The following is a 20913-nucleotide window of genomic DNA, read 5'->3' as shown; positions in this document are numbered from 1 at the left end:
ACATATTGTTGCAATGAGATGTAAGGAATAGAGTTTTGGTTTTTTGTTGTTGTTTTTTTTTGTTTGTTTCTTGTAGTTAACATTTTTTATCTCTTTTTAAAAAGATCATTTTTATCGCAAAGCCAAATGATAGGATTAACATTTGCACTTGAGATGGTCATATGGTGTCTGTTTATCTACTCAAATCAAGGCTAGGCTATGCAGTAAAGGTCTTGGGTAGATACTTGGTAGGGAGGAAGGTAAAACCTGAATGACTCTCTGACAAAGTTGAAATCAGCATTTAAAAATTATGGCTTTCAGTGGAATGTATCAGCTTTGGATGAAGGTAGGAGCATATGCCTAAAGTTAATTGCCTGAAACAGAGGAATAATTGTTCTACTCTTAAGGATTTTGCCTGGAAAGAAAATGTATTCATGTATCCATTCATAAATGGTGTGTCTGTCTGTCTTTGTTATGCTTGTATACATTTGTGTGTTTGTGTGTGGGCCATTCCTCAATCTAAACCTTTAGTTTAGGCCTATAGTATTACATTGTGGTTAAGACTGGGGTAAGTTTGGATTCTTTATTATTACTTACTAGTAAATGTGTGATGTTGGCCAATTTGTACATTGTTTAGTCAGCTAGCTTATTTTGAAATTTGGAGTCATGCTATTACGAAACTTTTAGGGTTTATGTTGAGGATTAAGTGAGAGAATGCAGGTGAAACATTTACCGCAGTAAATGTAAGTGCTTAATAAAACCCTAGCTGTTGTTTTGTTGTATAGATTATAGGGATATTCTGGGGGTGGGGAGGAATTCATATTTCCAACAGAATAGTTTCAAATTAAACAAAGATACCCTGCCTTTTACAAGTGGTAAATTACTAGTTGGTGCAAAGAATGGTAAAGAGAAGACTGGATCAAATGCTTTGGGGAGTGTGTTCATATAAAACGACATTGACTAGAGATGTCAACTCTACCTGATAAATTTCCAGATGTGGACGATTTCTTAAATCCACGAACAGTGCTCTGAGACTTGACAGATGTAAACAGTGATCTGTATAGTCTTGAAAGCCAGAGGGGAGGTTGTCACCAAGGCAGGCCCTTCAAGGTCATATTTCTTGTTTTATCACAGTTAATTTCCACCACTTGTCACATTTCCTGCTTTACTGTGGCTTTTGATAACTGGTGGGTGTGACAATCAAACTTGGGTGTGCCCACAGTATTCCACTGAGTAATACTCTGCTGTCATCATCTGGCCCATCAGCCCCACGTGGAAGACTCTCGGTCTCACCGAGCCCAATTATGGAAATCCGTCTGGTTTCTTCTTGGGAGCCAAGAAGTTATTTCGTAATAGCTGCTCCTGTAAGCACTGTGGGAATAGCTATCAGAATGGGGATTACTTCTGTTCTTTAGTTACTAGAGTCTCTTCCCTCGGTTTTAAAGTCACAGAAAGTTGCAAACTCCTCAGAGGACTTTAGGTTACAGGAGCAAAGCGGAGAAAGAATGATCCCCATCAGGTCTCAAAGAGGCACCTGGGCAGGTAGGCAGGCACCTGCCTACCTACCTACCTGAGACATGCCTACCTACCGGTCTTCTCAGTGCTCAGAGAAGACCTGGGTGATGAGCAAGACACATCACACCTGGTGCTTATGCCGGGTGGCATGGGGAGGGGTTAAATAAAAAGCTGAAGCATTTACCTGATTTATCGACTTTTTGTAAAGCACCTTTATGTGTGTGTGGGGGGTGGGTGGAGAGGGGAGTTTTTATAGTTTAGTCCATGTGTGCCTGCTTTTGGAGTAGGATTTCAGCAGTAACGATGTAGGAAAGTTGCCGTAAAACTTGATAAATCTGTATTAGCCGAAGAAGATCCTTTCCCCCTTGAGAAACTGGCACCCAATTTCCTCTAGATCAGTTTCCAATGTCACCTATTTGCCTAATCAGCTTATGCATTACTTTTAAAAACTACAATTGTAAGAGATCTATACCCTCCCTCTCACAACATTATAGCTTTAGAACTCCGTAGAGAGAGATATGATCCATAAGGAATGGATTAAGGGCACTGTATATTTTAGATGCTATTAATTTTCAAACTGAAAAAAAAAACCAAAAACGAATTGCTACACTGAATTAAAAAAAAAAAAAAATCCATAAATTCCATAAGGAGAGAGTTAAAAATCCAAGCTAATCGGCAGCACGGTCTTCAGTGGGACTGGCAGGTTTGCTTTCTAAGAAAGCAGGGGTGATGAGCCAAGCTAAAAGTCCCGCCTCCGAAGGCCTGAAGCAGTCGGGTCAGGAGCAGCCACGGGGCCAGGGCTGCCCGAGTACCACCTGTTCACAAACCTAAAGCACCCAGCGTGTGCTGTCAGTGGCCTTCGATGCTTACATTTGCAACAGATGCCTTTGCCTCAATTAAGGTAATAACTTAGTTTTCACATTTTTGTTCCTTTTATTTGGGGGAGGTTGTAGGGAAAAGTCATATTAGGTTTGAGATCGGGGAGACCAGGGGGATCCTTACAGTGTAGGAACATTAGGTGGTTGGCACTGCTCAGAGTTTACTCCTGTTCAGGTTTGTGAACAAGAAGATGGCCTGCGTATTAGGAAAATTGGGGTGTTTCTTGACTTCTATTAGGACTGTGGTTCAAGTGCTGTGATTTCCATGTCTTTTCCCATCACTAACTGTAATTTTGAGGGTTGGTGAAAACTGGAGATCATGCAGTCCAAATAAATGTTCTTTTGAGTGAATAAATTATTTCCTTTTTTTTTTCCTTTTAGTTAAAGAAACTGGCCCAGAGAGTTCCATGGCTAAGATGTAGTGGCAGGACCTAGATTAGATCTGAACTCTCCAGACTCCCAGTTCTGAATGTTTCTGATTATACTATTTTCCCAGCCTCGCCGTCATGGCCCCTCTCCCCCAAATCCTCTAAAATTTATGGCCTTTTTGGTCCCCCTCACCAGCAGTAGTGTGGGCATCACAGCCCTTTTCGCGTCCGTGCTGCAGTCCAGACATAAGCCTGTGGTAGCCATCTGTGACGTATGCGACTCACTGTCAGCTTTTGGGGATCTAGCAATCAGGAGCTTTCAGTCTGTCTAGCAGGGAGATACCAACACTATGTAATCACTACACAATATGGTGTGTTCCATTCAGTAGTGGACGTGTTTACAGGTCTAGGAGCTGTTCAGAGGAGCACAGAATGCAGTGTGTGTGTGCGTGTATAGTTCAGGGGACAGTTGTTTGAGGATGGTTTGAAAGGATAAAGGGGCGTTTGCCAACCAGATGGGAGTTGAGGATGCAGCCCTCTAGGTGAAGAGACCTAGGCAACCAAACAGTCCACCAGCAGTGCTGGGAGGGGAAGCTGGTAGTGGAAACCCTTCCAGTTGCAGAAATCAATAGGTTGTACTTACGTTGTCTCCAGCCTGCTTACCGTCTCCAGCCTGCTTCGGAATGGAGAGAGGTGTCGTGTCAAAAGTGCGTCAGTGAGCCTCTGTTTTCTTGTAGGCTAAAGGATATTAATGTCTTTGAATATGATGGCTGGTGTGACTATGCAGAGGTCCTGATGAGTGTGGATGGTCAGGTGCCTGGGGGCTCCGTGACTCAGATGGTGTCAAGGAGGAAGGTTCAGGAATAATGCCTTGCCGTGGCCTCAGAAATATAAAGGCAGTAGGTTGTGTCTGAAGCCTTCCTGCCTTTCCTCCAGGATGCCATTGGGGAGAAGGTGTGGATGCAGATTTACATGTTCAGTTTCTGGAACCAGACAGAACTGCCTTTCAGTTTTCATGGCCTTGGAGGAAACAGATAAGGAAGGATAGGAAACAGCTGCACCTCACGTGGCAGGCGGAAATGAATGCAGCCTCATGGAGCAACGTGGTCATCACAAGAATATTAATGGAAAGTCCTCTCTGATTAAACATTCGGGAGCTATGGAATATGATTTGTTTTCATGTACTTACCTCTCTCCTCATTGTCTTTCCGTTGCCTGCAGATTTTAGTTTTATTTGTTCAGTAATACAGAAATACATTTTTTTGGTGAAAAAATTTAAACATTATAACTTTAGGTAATTAATTACCTAATTGTTTCTTCCCTGGCTAAACCCTTCTCCTTTTTCAGAGTTGAGTGTGAGCATCTCCCAGAACCCTTCCTAAGCATTTGCATAAAAGTTTATACATATTCACATATAATTATTTTCATTTATGTAAATGGATTCATGCATGGCTTGAATCTGATCCATAGTTTTTTTTTTTTTTTTACGTTTAACACTGCCTTAAGGATGTCTCCACATCACTCTAGTTACTTAAGCCTCAAACATTTTACAAATGATTTTTATACAATCAGACATAATTGACTTTACCAGGAATTTAGGAATGGCTGTATGAAAATCCGGGGCCGTTTTAGGAACAGGAGCGTGTCCTGCTCCACCCACCTGGCTGTTCTGCCGTTCGCCCACTCAATAGCAGACTGAGAATGCAGGCGGGCTGGGCCCTGGCAGAGGACCTCGGGCCAGCCTGACAAGGGAGAACTCATCTCTTGCTATGAGAGCTTATTACTGGGTCACCAGTTCTGCTTCAAACGGACATTTAGCCTTTTCTTATGCCAGGATCATATCAAAGGGAGAGGCCTGTCGTATAAAATTTTTGAGACCTCTGTGATGTAGGGAGAATGTGGGACTTGTATCTTTCTCCAAAGCCTGCTTCATAATTTTGCGAAGTCTGAGAGAGACTGATCGATTTTTGACTCAAAGAACAAGGTGACTTTGAATTTTAACGTAGAGAAGTGGGACCCAGAATTGATAAGAGGACCCTTTGGAAGAGGAAATGGGTCAGGCCATTGTTTTGATGTATTCATGGCCTGCTGACATCATGGGAAGCATTTGATGACAACTTGCTAAAATTGTATTTTGTGTCTGAGCTTACCAAACCCCAACAGACCATGGGCATTTGAAGCTACTTCCCCAAGTGCGATAGCAGTTGTCTCAGGAACAGCAATTGCTGTTGGAATGCTGTCATTATGACCTCAGTACATACTGTTTAGACAAAGGGGGAAGACGCCTTAATGGTTTGACAATATGCCAGTCACCTGCTGACATTCTTTATCTTTAGTGCTTTGAAAATGACCAGAACCTGGTCTTCAGATCTCTTTTAAAAGTGCACAAAATCGTAAAATCTAAAACGAAAACAAAAAGAAAATATGAAGGCCACAGGGCAATGTGTGATGATTTTCCCAATCTCCCCTGTTCTGGAAGGCATCAGGTCTCTTATATTTCGCATTTAAGGCAGTTGCTGCCTTAAAGAGGAAAATTCTAGAGAGGAGATGGACTTTTATTGGAACTGTTATCAAATAAGCTGTAGAAGGAACTTCCAATTTCTTGCGGGTGTGGGCCTATCACTATCATGTCTTTATAAACAAGTCATCATGTCTGGATATGATGCCATATACACAGTCCATTATTTCAATCTGGCACTCAAGAAAACTGGGGCATAATGGCTTCATCTGCAGTAGCGAGAAGGCAGAGCCTGCCCTGGGCAGAGTAGAAAACCATGGAGTTCTCACTCCATTGCTTACTGGTGGTATGACCTTGAGCTCTTAGCCCTTCAGCGCTTGCTTCCCCATCTGCAAAATGGGGATAATGATACATCATATGGTTATTATGAAGGTTAGTGACACACTGGGAGTGAGTGCCCAGCTCATGTTATGGAGTACAGAACGGCTCAGGAAATGGGAGTTGTGATGCATTTATTTCTTTTTCTTTTGTATTCCTATTCGTGAAATGAGATGGCCCAGCCCCAGACGTGCTGGTGCTTGGTTCTCAACACTGTTCACCAGGAATAACTTTCTGTTGCTGACAGCCAACAAAGAGAGAGTTACTTTCTCCGAAAACTACCCTTCTGGAGTTGCAGCCATTCTCTGATTTATTTGCCTCCATTCCTCCCCCATCATGACCACTGCACTGCCGTAAACCCAGATCTGTTCAAAGGCAGAACGAATCTTGACCACAGTGTGAAGGAGGCGGGTGGACGGGAGGGGGAGCAGCAACAAGATACAGTTACAGTAAGTTCCAAGTACAAAATCTCAAATTACTTTGGCACCAGTTTTACATTTGAAAGTCTCTCCCAGGTGCTTCCTCTTGAACAGAAGAGTTAGAATTCCATGGGAAAGGACACGTTACTAAAAAAAAAAAAAAAGAAAACAGCCATTTTGAAATACGTAAACACAAACATTTCACAGTAGGGTTGACCATCGTTACAGTTCTACATTGCACATTCCTGTATTAATTTGTAGCAGGGGCTCGATTTGTGCGGTAATCGTTGTCAGCCCTTGTTTGACTCATGCATTCCTTGCTGCTGCAGTAAGATCTGTGTTTATGTGAAATATGGAAACGATTTTCCCCCCTCTTTCTTTTGTGCCGGAGTTTGGATGGAGCAGCTGAATTTTTCCTTTGTTATTTTTAAAGGATCTTCAGTTTCAGAACTCTAGTTTGGGCTTGAGGAGGGACAGCTGGCAGCGTGGCCCAGGCTGGTCCTCACGAGCTCTCACATATTCCTGTAGTTAAAACCTGACTGAGAACCCAGCATCTTCCCACTGCGGAGGCTCCCCCTTCCAAAACTTTGACTTGCCCAACACTGAAAACAAAATAAAATAATGGTAGAGAACTCGGTCCTGAAGGAAGAATTTCTTACCCCGAATTTGTTTCTTTTATTGAGACCCATATGTCTTGTGTCCTGGTTTCTGCTATTTTTTTTTTTTTTTTTCATTCTCTTTTTCTTCTTTGACTGCTCTTCTGCTTGAGTCCCATGAGGATGGGAAAGGTGTAGGCTGAGTTGTTAAAGGTCCAGAGTTCAGCTGTAGAAAAAGAAAAGCCAAAAACGAGTGTGTTCCTCCCCGCTTTTAAACAATTTATCCTCCTAAAAAAGAAAGTTTTGTGAAAATGATCCCAGACCATAAAAAGAGAGTATAAGCTGCTTTCATTGCGTCCAGCACTACATTTTCATTATATCTTGAGCAATCCTTTTAGTGTCTTGGAAGATAAGGTTTCTTCCTTCCCAGCACAGTGTTTTTCCAACTGCAGAGTTATAGCTGCTTCCATGACACATGGCTAGGTGTCAAGATAATTTTATAGGGGGAAAAACACTCAAAAAGACTTTTAAAACATGCATGCAGCCTTCAGGAAAAAAAAAAGAGTCAGTTTTACAAAGAGAGTTTTAAATAAAAGGGCATTCATGGGTTTATGCTTTCTTCATGGGCAGGTCTTCTCAAAGATGGCATTAGAAAAAGAGGACATGCATTTCATTCATTCATTAACTGACGCTGTCTTGAAGGACCATGTGCTGGGGACACAGGGACGAGACTCACGTTCCACCTTTAGGGAGCTCCGTGTTCCCAAGGAGTCAGAGACGTGAATAAAAGCACAAGGCCCACGTGGCAGAAAGCAGGGCTGAGGTGGGGAGTGGTGTGTGGCGGGTGTGCAGAGAAGGCCTCCTGAAGGGGGACAAACTTCAGGTGAGTCTCGGAGGAACAGGAGGAGTTTGCCAGGTCAGACAGGAGTGTGGGAGGCGTTGCAGGCAGAAGAAAAGCAAATGCAAAAGCATGAAAATGGGAAGCAGCACGGTGTGTGAGGAAAATGAATCCTAACGCAGAGGAGCTGTAGGATGCAGGAGGCAAAAAGGCAGGCAGGTGAGGAGCTTGGCCAGGAAGCCTGTGGCCAACTTTGGGGGGCCTTTGCATGCCACATGGTCATGCTATTTCCTTCAGACCTCGCTCCCCTCAGTTGAGAGGTCTTCTCTGATTCGAATCTTTCCTTATGTCCTTTCCCTGCTTGAGCTTTCTTCCTATAACACTTAGCACCTGATCTTTTACAGGTTAGTCTGTTTGATGCCCGTGTCTTGTCATTAGGGTGGAAGCCCCACGAGAGCACAGACTTCGGGTCTGGCTGTATCCCCAGTGCCTCAAACAGTGTCTGGCATTGAGTGACATTACAGAGTTTGGACCTGATCCTCTGAGTGCTAAATCGAGGTGGGGGTCACATGAGTGTATTTGGGTGTTGGAATGAGCAGTGTGACTGACACGTAGAGCTGACGACAGGTCTTTAGGGCGGGAGCTCCGTGGTGCGTGTGGACGGCAAGGGAAGGGAGCATATCAGTGGTCCTGCTCCTCGGACAGTGGTGGATGGGCCCAAGCTTTGTTTACCTGGTTCATGTTCAATAGCTCGTATCAATCCCATTCTACTGGAGGTGTTTTAAAACTACTGGAAATTACAGAGACGCTCCGAGAATTTGTTTATCCTGCCCGACAAAGCCAATAGCTGCCCAGGCATTCCAGTAGATGTCATGATGTCATGATGTTATGCAGTCCTGCACCATGTAACGACATTTCAGTCAACGACAGGCCACATATGCTGCAGTGACCTGTCACCTTGTGACGTCATAGCTGTTGTAACATTGTAGGGCAATGTATTACGTGTTTGTGATGCTGGTGTACAGAAACTTACTGCGCTGCCAGTCGTGTAAAAGTATAGATGTTACGTATAGAACATAATACTCAACATGGTGATAAATGACCATGTTACTGATTTGTATATTCACTATACTATACTTTTTAACATTCTTTTAGAATGCGACTGTTTCTACTCAGATAAAAAATGTTTGCTCTAACACAGTATGCTGTGTTGTGCCGGCAGCGGCCTCACATACATCTATCTCCTGTTTACCACATCTGTTGAATGTATCATTGTCTCTTGTCCTTGATTTAATCTCCGGTTGTTTTGTACAGTGACGTGCTGCACAGGCTTGTGTCTAGGAGCAATACGCTGTAGCACATAGCCTAGGTGTGTGGTGCCATGCCTTCCAGGACTGTGTAAGTGCACTCTACGACGTTCTCACAGTGATGAAATGGCCTAACGGTGCATTTCTCAGCGCGTATCCCACTGTTAAGTGGCCTGTGACTGTAGTCATTTTCTTCCCTTATTGATTAGTTGAGTAATAGAAAGATTTGAGAAATCTTAATGAATTATCTTTCTTTGAAATGCATGGAATGCTTTGATATAGAATGGGTTCTTTACGTAAAAATAGGTTTTCATAGGCTTTAAGACAGCTGACCTCATAGCTATTTGCGTCTTGCAGTTAAGCTGTCTACAAAATTAAGAAAGATGGGAAAGTGGACATTCTGGAAATTTTTTGAGAGAACTGATATGGTATCTCATCCTGTTTACTGGGCTTGATGAAGGAATGAACTGTTCCACATATATACATTTTCTTGATAGCCGAACTTTATTACTTTAAGACTTAATCATCTTAACCTAAACCCTTAATTTTAAACTTAAACGTAAGGCTTTTTTTTTTTTTTTTTTTTTTTAAAGAAAACGCTTTGTTCAGTTATCTGTAGGATATCTGCGTCCTGTATTATTGAAGTAATGTGTTCATAATAAATAGAAAAAAATGACTAGATGATCACAATAGACATAACTGTTGTAAAAAACAAAAACGGAGGAGGTGGGAATTTTAACCCTTCTGTTTTATATTTATCTGGCTTCTGATAAGGGGGAGGGGAACCTGCATTTGAGTTAAACATGTGCCTTCCAAAATTTTTCCTTATACTTTTTTAAAATCTTCATTCAAAGGAGGACTCTATATAGTATCAAGATATGCCTTATTTCATTTGATATTAGTGTGTAAGCTATTGATACTTGTGACTTTCTTGGGGAGTGAGCCCAGAATGCCCCTGGTTTTTAGGTAGCAGATGCTTCTACCAGCGGTGTACCTTTCTTGAATTTACTCAGTTTGTCTTTTTGGAGGCTGGGAAACATAGTAGCTTATTTGCTTTCTAAAAGGAGAGTAGGGGGGTGGGGAGTAGTAGATGAGGGTAAAGGGGATCAAATATATGGTGATGGAAGGAGAACTGACTGTCTGGGTGGTGAACACACAATGGGATTTATAGATGATGTGATACAGAATTGTACACCTGAAGTCTATGTAACTTTACTAACCATTGTCACCCCAATAAACTTTAATTGAAAAAAAAAGGAGAGTAAATAGGCTTTGGGTGAGTCTCTATATGAGACATCCTGTGTAAGACAAATGAACTTGATCACATAGAATTTGTTATATTTTAACATTTCAAAGAAAGAGGACTCATTTTACATTTTTCAAATCTTCTTAATATTAAAGCATCCATAGCTGAAAAAAAAAAGATTATAATATCATTATTTCTACTGAGCATGCTGCTGGGTGTGCAGAGTGAAAAGAAAAAGAAGTCCCCAAGCCTCTCATACTGTTTGTCTAGATGGCTCTCCCCTTACCTTTTTGGCTTCCAAGGTGTGTGAGGTGAGCTTGCTGGAGGTGTTACTATACTGAAGGTGGTTTTTCACCATCTTTGACAATACGATTGTTCATTGGGCAGCTACCACATGTAAGGCATTGTGAACAACACAGGAAATGGCTTCTTCCTAAAAATTCAAGTTCTAGTTTGGAAGAGGAAGTAGTGGAGGAGAAAGCTACAGTACTTGGAATTTGTCAGAGGCGCAGGAGAGCAGTGCAGCCCTAAGGATGCCCATGGCTGAACAGGAGTCTCTTCCTTTGGGAGGTTGACCTTGGATTGAGGGGACAGCTTCCAAGATAATGCAGATGCCACTGAGAGGAAGAGACCCCAGGGAAGGTGCCCCAGTGCAGTCAGTTCTGTTCGTCAGAGGTGTAGCACATGGTGGCCAGATCAGCAAACCTAAGTTAAAACTTGTCTGTGCATGTCAGAAGGGTGGGGTGGACAGTGGGAGTCGGGACAGGTGATCACTTCCACGTGGCTATGGGCGGTTCATGAAGTGGGAAGGATTAGTGTTGAATCTTGTCTGAAGAGTGCAATTGCTGTGTTAGAGAAGGTGTGGGAGGGCTGACCAAGAGGAGAATAATGCTGAGGATGGGAGAAGAGGGAAAGGGCCAGGTGTGTGTTGTAACTCTGATCTCTTCTGCTCTCAAGAAAGCATGGTCATCCACCCGGCTTCTCTCTCTGAGCCTCCTGGTGGGAAGACAATGGGTTCTGGAGTTGGATGAACTTGGAGTTCAAGACCAGTTCTACTACTTTCTAGTGGTGTCATCTATACCAATTTTCTTAGTCCCTCTTACATCAACTCCCTCATAAAAGGCACGGAGATAATAAGACTGATCTTGTGGACTCTTCAGAAAAATAAATGAGACTTGTATTTGACCATGCACTATATAAATCTAGTATATGCTCGGTAAATGGTAATTTCCTTGGACTGGCTCTCACTCAGAGCCCCTGTCTGGAGTCTGTGATGCCCACAGGCTGTGCCCACTGACTGACTCACTTAAAGGTACAGTCAGCTCAGCAGGTGCAGGAGGAAATGCATGACCTCATCTTCTTCCTACACTTCCCTTTCAGATATGTTTACCCTTTTATGTTGCCGTTTTCTGTCTGGTTAGAGTTTGAATTCTCACAATCAACTTAGTTCAAACTCTTGCTGTTGTCTTTGATTAAGTTTTGCCTTTCATGTGACGTTTCTAGTTTGTCATCTGATCCTGTTCATTGCTTTCTCTTGTGATGCCATCTGCACTGGGCTCACATCACTTCATGAAAGGATTGCTCAGAAGCTCTCCTGAGGGAGTCTGTGACTTTAGTTAGCTCCCGTCCATCTTGCACATTCTTCAGATACTACAGAACGCCTCTCTCCTTGCATACTCCTTTGACTTGGCCATACCTGTTCCATTTAACCCTGTTTCTCATTAGTTCTGAGCCTAGTAATAGGAAACGTTTATTTGTGCTTATTGTGTGCCGGGTACGTGTTAAGGCCTTTATTTGTGTTAGCCCGTTTTTCTCTGTAACAGCCCCATGAGGTACTATTATTCTTGCCATTTTGTAGTGGAGGAAACTGAGGCACACGGGAATTAAGTGATTGCCCAAGGTTGTACACAACTAATCAATGTTTGAACGCAGGCAGCCTGGCTCCAGACCCTACACTCTTAAGACCTGCTCTGTCTTTCTTGTCTTTCATCCATATAAACTCTTAGAGGGCAGGGGCTATGCCCTTCATCTCTGCTCACCACACTCCGTGCCTCGTCTTGACCTGCAGCACACACTTAACTAAATGTATGCACTGCATAGCTTCCTCATCCCTCCTCTGAACCCTAGTTCATGGTGGGAGGTGGAGGAAGGGGTAAGTGCTCGCCTGTGACTAATGCAGCCTGGGGTTCAGCTCGCAGACACTTACCATTGATCTGCTTCTCTTAAGCCACAGTTTTGCTCTGCACAATGGGGATAATAGCAATGATCACCTCAAAGAGTTTATATGAAGCACGTCAGATGGTTTAGTTCTGTGTCTAACGTATGGAAAATGGTCAATGAACACGGGCTTTTATAAGTGGTTGCGTTACAACGCCCTCCCCTGCCTCTTTCAGCTCACTTTTGTCTGTTCTTTTAAGCTTGTCTGTTCCATTCCAACTTGTCTGTCTCTACGGCATTTGTGTAATTTCTTCAACTCACAAAGAACCAGATACTTTTTCCTGTTTGATCACTTACTATCTGTGTGACTTTGAGCAAGCCACTAAATTTTACAAGTCTCATTTGTATCCTGGTGATAAAAAAGGGTTTCTGTGGATTAAATAAGGACTATGTGACACATTCTAAGCACTCAGTAAACTTTAGTTTTCTTTCCTTTCCCCCTCCCTTGTCACCAACTCCTCCACTAATCAGCAGACTCTCCATAAATCTCATCAATAGACTCAAGTGTCTTACTTGGTTCTTTGGAAGTTACGTGGAAGAAAGGGAGGCTTCTGTTATATTGGATTCTGGTCCATTAGCAGGAAACTCATGAAGTGGAAGAGCCTTGCCCTGTGGCTCTTGCCTTTTTGAAATGTACTCTTGGTAGTCGTTCTAACCATAACCATGGCCAACCCTTATACTGTATAATACAATTAGACATCCTTTGAATTAATTCATTCAGCAAATCAGTCTTGAATACCTGCTCTGTGCCAAGAACTGACCTAGCTGTTGAGGGTATGATGATAGACAAAACCAACCTGGTTGTGGTTTTCATGGAGCTTGCTGTGTTGGGGAAACACACACCAACCATAAAAATATTAAATCATAAAGCAAGACATGTTATGAAGGGAAAGCATAGGTGCCATGAGATACACAATAAGGGGTGTTGAGAGCCAGGAAGTATTCCCATTGGAAGGGATGTTTGTACCAAGAGCTGAGGGCTGAGTGGGAGTGCCCAAATAAAGAGGCAGTAGAATACCTTCAGATTTAATACTCACCCCTTTTCTCTTAATGTAAGACCCTATTTAGTATTTTACTAAGCTGGGATGATGACAGATGATAACTAGTCTTCAACTCTGGAGATGCCCAAATATGCTGTCACTGATTGTTTTTATCTAACTTGTATACAAATAGTATGTGTGTCGGGCTGGGTGAGGGAGGCTGAAAGTATTTGAACACAATCAGGCATTGTTTTTTTTTTTTTTTTATTACACTCGGGGCCAGTGCTGTCAGTCAGGCCCATCCAGGCACTTTGTCACATTACAGGTCGTGTTGTCTGGGCTTGCCTACCCAAAGGCAGGTGCTCTTTATTTTAATTTGTATTACATATATTTGCTCTGAAAGTTGTTTTTGTTGAAACTTGAAGGGCCAGGTGCTTGCAGCTAGAGTATGGACTGACTTATTGGAAATTTGAACATGAGGAAGGGACGCCCCTCAGCCAAGTGTAACAGGCTACCAACATAGGACAGCTGCTTAGGGCATTGTCCTTTGAAACCCCCCAGTATAATCATCACTATGGAATTCATTTTCTGACCTCTTTCAGGAAGAGTATGTCCTAAAATGTTATAGTAGGGACTTCCAAAGTGAGCAGCCTGTGATAGAACTAGAGTTGGTTTTAGGTTATCTGACTAGGTCAAGGGAAGACTGCTTGTAGCTAGCATTTGTTCCACACCTGTCACTTGTGATTTTTCTTTTAACAGGAAGAAGCAGGCCCTGGGAGACAATTATATCTAGCTCACTTTGCTTTGTTTTCACTATATTTATGTTTATGATACATGCTATTTACGGCAAGATACTACTTTTAGCCGTAATTTAAAGATTCTTTCAAAAATGATTTTAAAATTGAATTGATTTTTAAAAACTAAGTGTAGTAGAAATGACACTCAAATTTGGAAAAATCATAAAGGTAGTTTTGGAATAACTGCAGTTTGGGAATAATGGTTTGGTAACTGGATTTTTTTCCCTGCTAACTGGCATTTGGTTTCTATTTCTGAGGACCTATTTAAAATTTGGTTGCTAAAATCTGATAATAATAAAATATTACTTCACACCCACTAGCATGGCTCTAATAGAAAAAAGATGGATAATAACAAGTGTTGGTGAAGATATAGAGAAGTTGGAACCCTCATAAATTGCTGGTAAGAATGAAAAATGGTGCAGTCCCTTTGGGAAATAGTTTGGCAGTTCCCCAAAAAGTTAAACATAGAGTTACCATTTGACTCAATAGTTCTACTCCTAGGTATATACTCAAGATAATTGAAAACATGGTCACATAAAACCCTGTACAGAAATGCTCAAAGCATCATTATTTATAAAAGCCCAAAGATTGAAATAACCCAAGTGTCTATCAGCTGATGAAGGGAATAACAAATATAGACCCACACAACAGATATCAGCCATAGGAAAGAATGAAGTACTAATATGTACTACAACATTATGCTGAGTGAAATAAGCCAGACACAAAAGGCCACATATTGTATGATTCCGTTTATAGAAAATGTCTAGAATGAGCAAGTCCAGTGAGAGAGAAGGTAGATTAATTATTGTAGGGGTTGGGTAGAGGGGGGAATGGAGAATGACTCTCAGTGGTTTGAGGTTTCTTTTGGGATGATAGAAATGTCCTCAAATTAGATGGTGGTCACACAACTTTGTGAAAATACTGAAAATCACTGAATTATACACTTTAAAAGGGTGAATTTTATGGTATAGGAATTATGTCTTAATAAAAAAATCAGGCAGCATAAAAACGTGTGATTTGTCAGAGAAGGCTTTACGTGGCGGTGTCACCACTGCCAATGGAATGGGACTCCTGCCATTGCCCCTTTGCTATCAGGATCGTGCTTTTCCCCGTGGTGCCACGTGGCCTTTGGAACCAGAGTCTGACAGACTGACATGGGTAGGCTCTGACCTGCTGTGCAAAGCATAACTGTACGTTTTTATCTTCGCACTAGCACTCTAAGGTATGTGGGTTATTCGTATGTAAGAGAGGAGGTGGAGACTGAAAGAAATTGAATGATAGAGTATGGCCTTGAACCTGGATCTTTATACTACGCTTTCTACAATAATTTGTAAACAAGTTGTCACACAGTTGAGAGGTAGCCGACCAAGGTCAGAGTTGCAGAATGGGGTTGAAGACGAGAAAGTTGACTCTCGCCGGATGACTGCACTTATTTAAGGCTGTATTCCAGTTTCCCTTTTCATTGATGCCACTTACAAATATTGACTCAAGATGTCTTTAATAGCAACAATAAATACTTCATAATTTAAAAAGCACCCTCAAACACAGTACTTCATGTCATCTTAGTTTAAAGCTAAGGAAACTGAGGTCTAAAAGTAAGTCATTGTCCCTAGAAGCACAGGAAATTAAGAAGTCAAGCTGGATTTTAAACCAGGTTGTTGATGCCACATCTACCTGATTGTCATTCTGTCATCTGCCCTCTGGTTGTTTTGGAGGGTGTGGATCCATTCATTCTTCATTCATTGAACAGTTACTTCCTGAGTGCCTCCTATGAGCAAGAATCTGTTCACGGAGCTGGAGATATGAAGGTGATAAGATAGATGAGGACTCTTCACTCGTACGGTGCAGACAGTTTAGAGCAGGGCTGTCCAAACTATTTTCAACGTTTTTCACCAAGGGCCATATGCGGTAAAATACACCAACAGCCGGCCACTCACTCGAGGTGAAGCATGTATTGCCTCACCTGGTTTATTTAAGTAAACTAAATATATTTTTGGAATTTGCTGCGGGCCAATTAACAATGGATTGCGGACTGCAGTTGCCCTCAGGCTGCAGTTTTGACACCCCTGGTTTAGAGGGAGGTGACAGACAGGAGGATAATAGTGTAATAAGCAAGGTAATTTCAAATAGTAATTTCCTTTAAGAGGGAGATTAGAAGGTGGTTTGATAGAAGTGAATGTGATACATGTGGACCCCAATAAACAAGATAGCTACTAAGAAGGGCTCCTGGTGGCTAACTTGGCTCAAATTTAACAACAGAGCCTAGCAGCTGTTTCTAAACAGGGACCTCTCAAGCAAGCCACACTTTAGGGAGAAGCCTACACTAAACTGTCTGCTTGCTGCTTGCATGGAATTGCCTTGCCTCCTGCACTTCTAGGGAACAGCACTGCTAGGGAACAGTTCAATAGCATTACAGCTCTCACAGTTCTGCTGTAGCACACTTAAATGCTGTCTCTACTGAATGAAGTTCCCTTCTGCACCGCACCTCAAATTGGGGATTCCTGTTGGCACTGAATTGGTGCCAACAATCATTGGTTGATACATAGATGGACTATTTTTTAGATGTACTTGAGGAAGTCAGCCAGGCAAAGATCTAGCTGAAGACTTTTCTAGGAAGATGAACATACAGTGTAGTGCATACCCTCAGCACATCCAGTGTTCCTTACAGGATCAAATTTTGAGACTTGAGTTTAAACCATTGTTCTGGTCTTCTGTATGCACATGTCATTTTCTACTTTTTGACTGTGTGTGTGTGTGTGTGTGTGTGTGTGTGGTGTGGTGTGTATCTATATACACATATACTATATTACATATAGTATAAATAATATATTATAAAAATAAATTTCAAATTAAATACTGCTTTTTCAGTAGAAAAATATCACTCTAGATGTTTTTTCCTATCAGGCATAAGCCTCATGCAAAATTACTTTGAGAGGTTACCTCTTAGGAATATGACCTATGGTTTCTTCTAGGTCATAAGATGTTTTGATGATCATAAGAAGAAGACGGCATTTTCAGCTGTCGGCCCTTTGTAAGTCTTCCCACCCCAAACACACAAGTGCTGCAGGGCAGCGTCTGGTTGATGCTAAATAAATATATTGAAGTTGGTTCAGATGGAATGAATTCTTTATTATGGGGAAAATGTCACTTTTCTTTAGAACTCCCGACCAGAAAGCTTTTGTTTTGTTGATGGTGCCGTGCTTCTCCAAAGTAAGAAACAGAGAAAAGGATGGGGGTGATTTGAGGCAGATACCAGTGAGTTGTGGGGTGGTGGTGGTCGTGTTTGGTGAGGGTAGGTAGGAGGTTCCATGGCAAAGGCTTCAGTAGCTGTTTCACTTCAGGACTGGTCTTGGTAATGATTGTCACGGTTCTTTGGGTTCTCAGAGGAAACAGAGTAGCCATCTAGTCTGCCTTTACTCTCCCCAAAGCTTTACCTCCCTCCTCGCTGTTCTGTACCTGCTTCCTACCTTCTTACCCTGTTTGTTCTCTCTGGTTAACTCTTTTTCATAGAGCAGCCCTCCCACATTGACTTCCCCTCTGTAAAAAAACAAAACAAAACAAAACAAAACAAACAAGTGGAGGAGAAAAGCTTAAGACAGCTTTCTTCACTCGCCCTCCCTCTCCCTTTCCCCGCACAAGTTTTCTTTCAGGGAGTTCTCAGTTCTTTCTCTGAGGGCAAAACCTGGGTCTCAGACCGTGGCAGAGTGAATCCTTCAGTTTTATGCGGTTTCCCAGTTCTGCAGCCTCCTTGCTGGTGCTTATGTGTGCTCCTGGAGGGCAGGTGCGTCCTTTGTTTTTGTTTGTGGTAAAATGCAAGTTGGTACATGAGCTGCAGGAACTGGACTGTTCTCTGCTTAGGCAGCAAACCACAGACAGGGTTTGTTTGTTTCTTTTTTTCCCCCCTGTAGCCTCAGGATATACAGATAGGTGTGGACCTGCGCTGTCAGCTACTTCTCTTTTTCTCTTTTTTTTTTGGTAGTATTTTCTCTCTCTGCCTCCATCTTTTTCTGGGATGCTAATGGCATACAGAAAAGTTGTCTTTTTCTAAATTCCAGTTTTTAAGAAATAACTTTGGAAAATGTGGGTAGTGAGTTTTATGAATTCCACAGATATTCAATCCTTTAAAGGCAGCCAATTTTATTGGTGTATCGCTACCCTATGTGGTCTCCACTGGCCCAAAGGACCAGTTTCTAGAGGCACATTCAAAAGAGAAAGAGTTAGAGAACAATTCTATTCAGATTTCTTGGGGGAAAAAGAAAAAGAATCCATCTCACCTATACTTCAGAGTGTTACTAAGAAACGTGGGCCACCAACTCCTGCAGACGGCTTATTGATAATATACGACCTGAGTGTAGCAGTTGTGTCCCCAGTGCTTTAATTTTCTCATTTGACCCATCTGGGTGGGAGAGCCATTGGTGTTTACATGGCCATTAAAATGTCTGAGGGCAACCATAGGCCATTAACTAAGTCAGCTTAATGACTTGTGTAATTTCCTGTTATATAAAACCGTACTTTCCTTAGAGGAGTTCAAGGGACATCTGGGAACATTCTGCAATGGAGGATGGAGAGGCAGTATCTGGTGGTGAAGAGCGGAGATGCCGGCGCCAGTCCCCTTGGGTGTGAGCCCTGGCCTGTGTGGCCTTGGGCCAGTCACGTCCCCTCTCTGTGCCTCAGCCCTTCATCTCCAGTGCGGGACCTTATAGTACATGTCCCTGGAGACATTAGGAAGATTAAGGCGTTTATGTTCAGTTTTGGACAGGTGCCTGCTATGTAGTAAGTAACATTTAACCGTTTGCTATTATTATGTGTGTCATTTTACATTTTTGTTTTCCCCTAGTTTATATTCTAGTTTATTCTTAAGTTTATATCACAGAAAACTTGATTTCTTTCTTTTCTAAAAATTTTTATTAAATTTATTGGGGGGACATTGGTTAGTAAAATTGTAACGGTTTCAAGTGTATAATTCTATAACGTATCATCTATATATTGCATTGTGTTCACCACCCAGAGACATTTCTCCTCCCATCACCACATGTGACCCCATTCACCCTCATCTACCACCCCCGCTTCTCCCTTCCCCTCTGGTAACCACTGAACTGTTGTCTGTGTCTATGAGTTTTTGCTTGTTTGTTTATCTGGTTTGGTTGTTGCTTTCAGTTTTATATCCCACATATAAGTGATTTCTTCTTATCCATAGTATTTTGTACACTCTATCAATCCTATTGATTTTCGCATTAAAGATGTTAGAATGTATTTGAAGCCATCAATTTTGCAGGTCTAAGACCAAAACGCTCGTGTTTTTTTCACCCAATGCGGAACTCTTGGTGGTTTTTCACCTGAATTTGTTCCTGTACGATGATAGCACTCAGGCAAGGATGTTGGCAGCTTAGGCTTTGTCGTTCATTCAGGCCTGTGACTTTCTTTAGTGTACTTAGAAGGTCTATACTTTGTACTGTATGTCAATGGCAATGTTTGTGCATGTAGAACTTTTTTTTTTCTTTTGAGTGGCTCAGAAAGCTCTCCGGACATCTCCTCATCTGCTCTTCCGATGGCTCTGCGTCCTGAGTCAGTCCCTGCTGAGTCAGCAGAAGACCTGGTTTTCTGTTAAGTATGATACAAAAAGCAAGAGTATGATCTTTAAAATTCTGCTCTAATCCTGGGCCTTTACGATCTTATAATGTATAACCTCAGAAGTCCTAGTTTTTACATGTCAGTGACTATACATATCTAGTGCCAATTACCTGCCCTGTTGATGGAAGCTGGCTTTCATATTTGAGCCCTTGACCTTTCTGTTCACAGGGATTTGGGTGACTGTGGTGTCTTATTAATTTGAAGATGGGAAGAAGGTAGTAAGTACCCTGAGATTGCAGCATCATAGAAATGTTGCACTGGTGGGACTATGGGATCAACTTCCCAGCCCCCGCATTTCATACTTTAGTGAACAGGTGAAGTCACCTGCTTGAGGTCACATAGCTGGAAAGAATTCGAGCTATAGGCCCCCATGCTCTTCTTCCTCCTGCACAATATAAAGGTGACTTTATGAGAGGAGAGAACCTGTGAGAGTAATGTCACTCAAGTAGCATAGGACATTGGGCATGTGTTGGCCCCTAGAGTGTAGTAAAGCCTGGGTTTTCTGGAAAATCAGGGAAAAGCTTCACTTTAACACTCCAGAAATGAGAGCTGATGTCCTATCAAGATATGATTATGTCAACCTTGTGGGAATTTTGTGTTGAGGAATGTAAATGACTCTTCCCCTGACACTGCGTACACCGAAGCTGCGAGGGCTGGGACCTTCCTTCCTAATTTCCCATTGCGAATGTCCACAGTTCTTGTCATGGGGTTAATGAAACAAAGGGAGAAGGTGAGAGTTGGACAGCTTCACTAGGAAGAATTCTGACAGGTTGAGGGGGGGATCATACAACCTCATCGATTTATAGCTTCTAAACTATAGTCTTCAACCTCAACTGGGTTTTCCTTCTTTTTTTCTCTCTCATCCAACTTGTATTTGAGTGCCTCCTCTGTGCCTTGTAATGTACAAAGTGTAATGACAAATAATCAAGACAGGCATGGTTGCAGTCCTATGTATTAGAGAAAGAGAGAGGCACATACAGGATCATGAATAAATACTCACACATTTGCTGAGTCCTGTGAAGGGAGCCAACAGGACACACAGGGAGGGCAGAGGTTATGGGGTTCCTTTACATGCTGGGATCAGCCAGGGCCACAGATGAGTTACTTGCCCTATGTAGGTACGCAGTTAATAAAAATTAAGACTGGGATTGGAACTTAGGCTCTTAGCCACTACCCGGCCACTTTCTGATATAAATCATAAAACAGTATTTTTTAAAACCATAAAAGATTTCTTTTTATCCTTTTTGCATTTGGGATTTCTTTGCAAGTTTAGGATTATTTACAGCCTGATTTGGTGACAGTGGAG

The 20913-nt window shown here is 42.1% G+C and overlaps 1 protein-coding gene across 2 annotated transcripts in view; it reads left to right on the top strand.

Annotated features, from left to right (window-relative positions):
* CNKSR3 (CNKSR family member 3) overlaps positions 1 to 20913 on the top strand; it is a 77709-nt gene that overhangs the window by 18687 nt on the left and 38109 nt on the right. The window contains exon 1 of one of the 2 annotated variants that reach the window (XM_074333721.1): positions 18591 to 18749. The exons of the other annotated variant lie outside the window; for it this stretch is intronic. Within the exon in view, the coding sequence (XP_074189822.1) occupies positions 18683 to 18749 (67 nt within the window). The 5' untranslated portion in view covers positions 18591 to 18682. Of the gene's footprint in view, positions 1 to 18590; positions 18750 to 20913 lie in introns of those variants that run through there. 2 annotated transcript variants of the gene reach the window in all.

This window comes from Rhinolophus sinicus, linkage group LG05 (genome assembly GCF_036562045.2).
Source record: "Rhinolophus sinicus isolate RSC01 linkage group LG05, ASM3656204v1, whole genome shotgun sequence".
NCBI lineage: Eukaryota > Metazoa > Chordata > Mammalia > Chiroptera > Rhinolophidae > Rhinolophus > Rhinolophus sinicus.
Note: the sequence above shows the minus strand (reverse complement) of the source record. Positions and strands in the feature narration are given on the sequence as shown.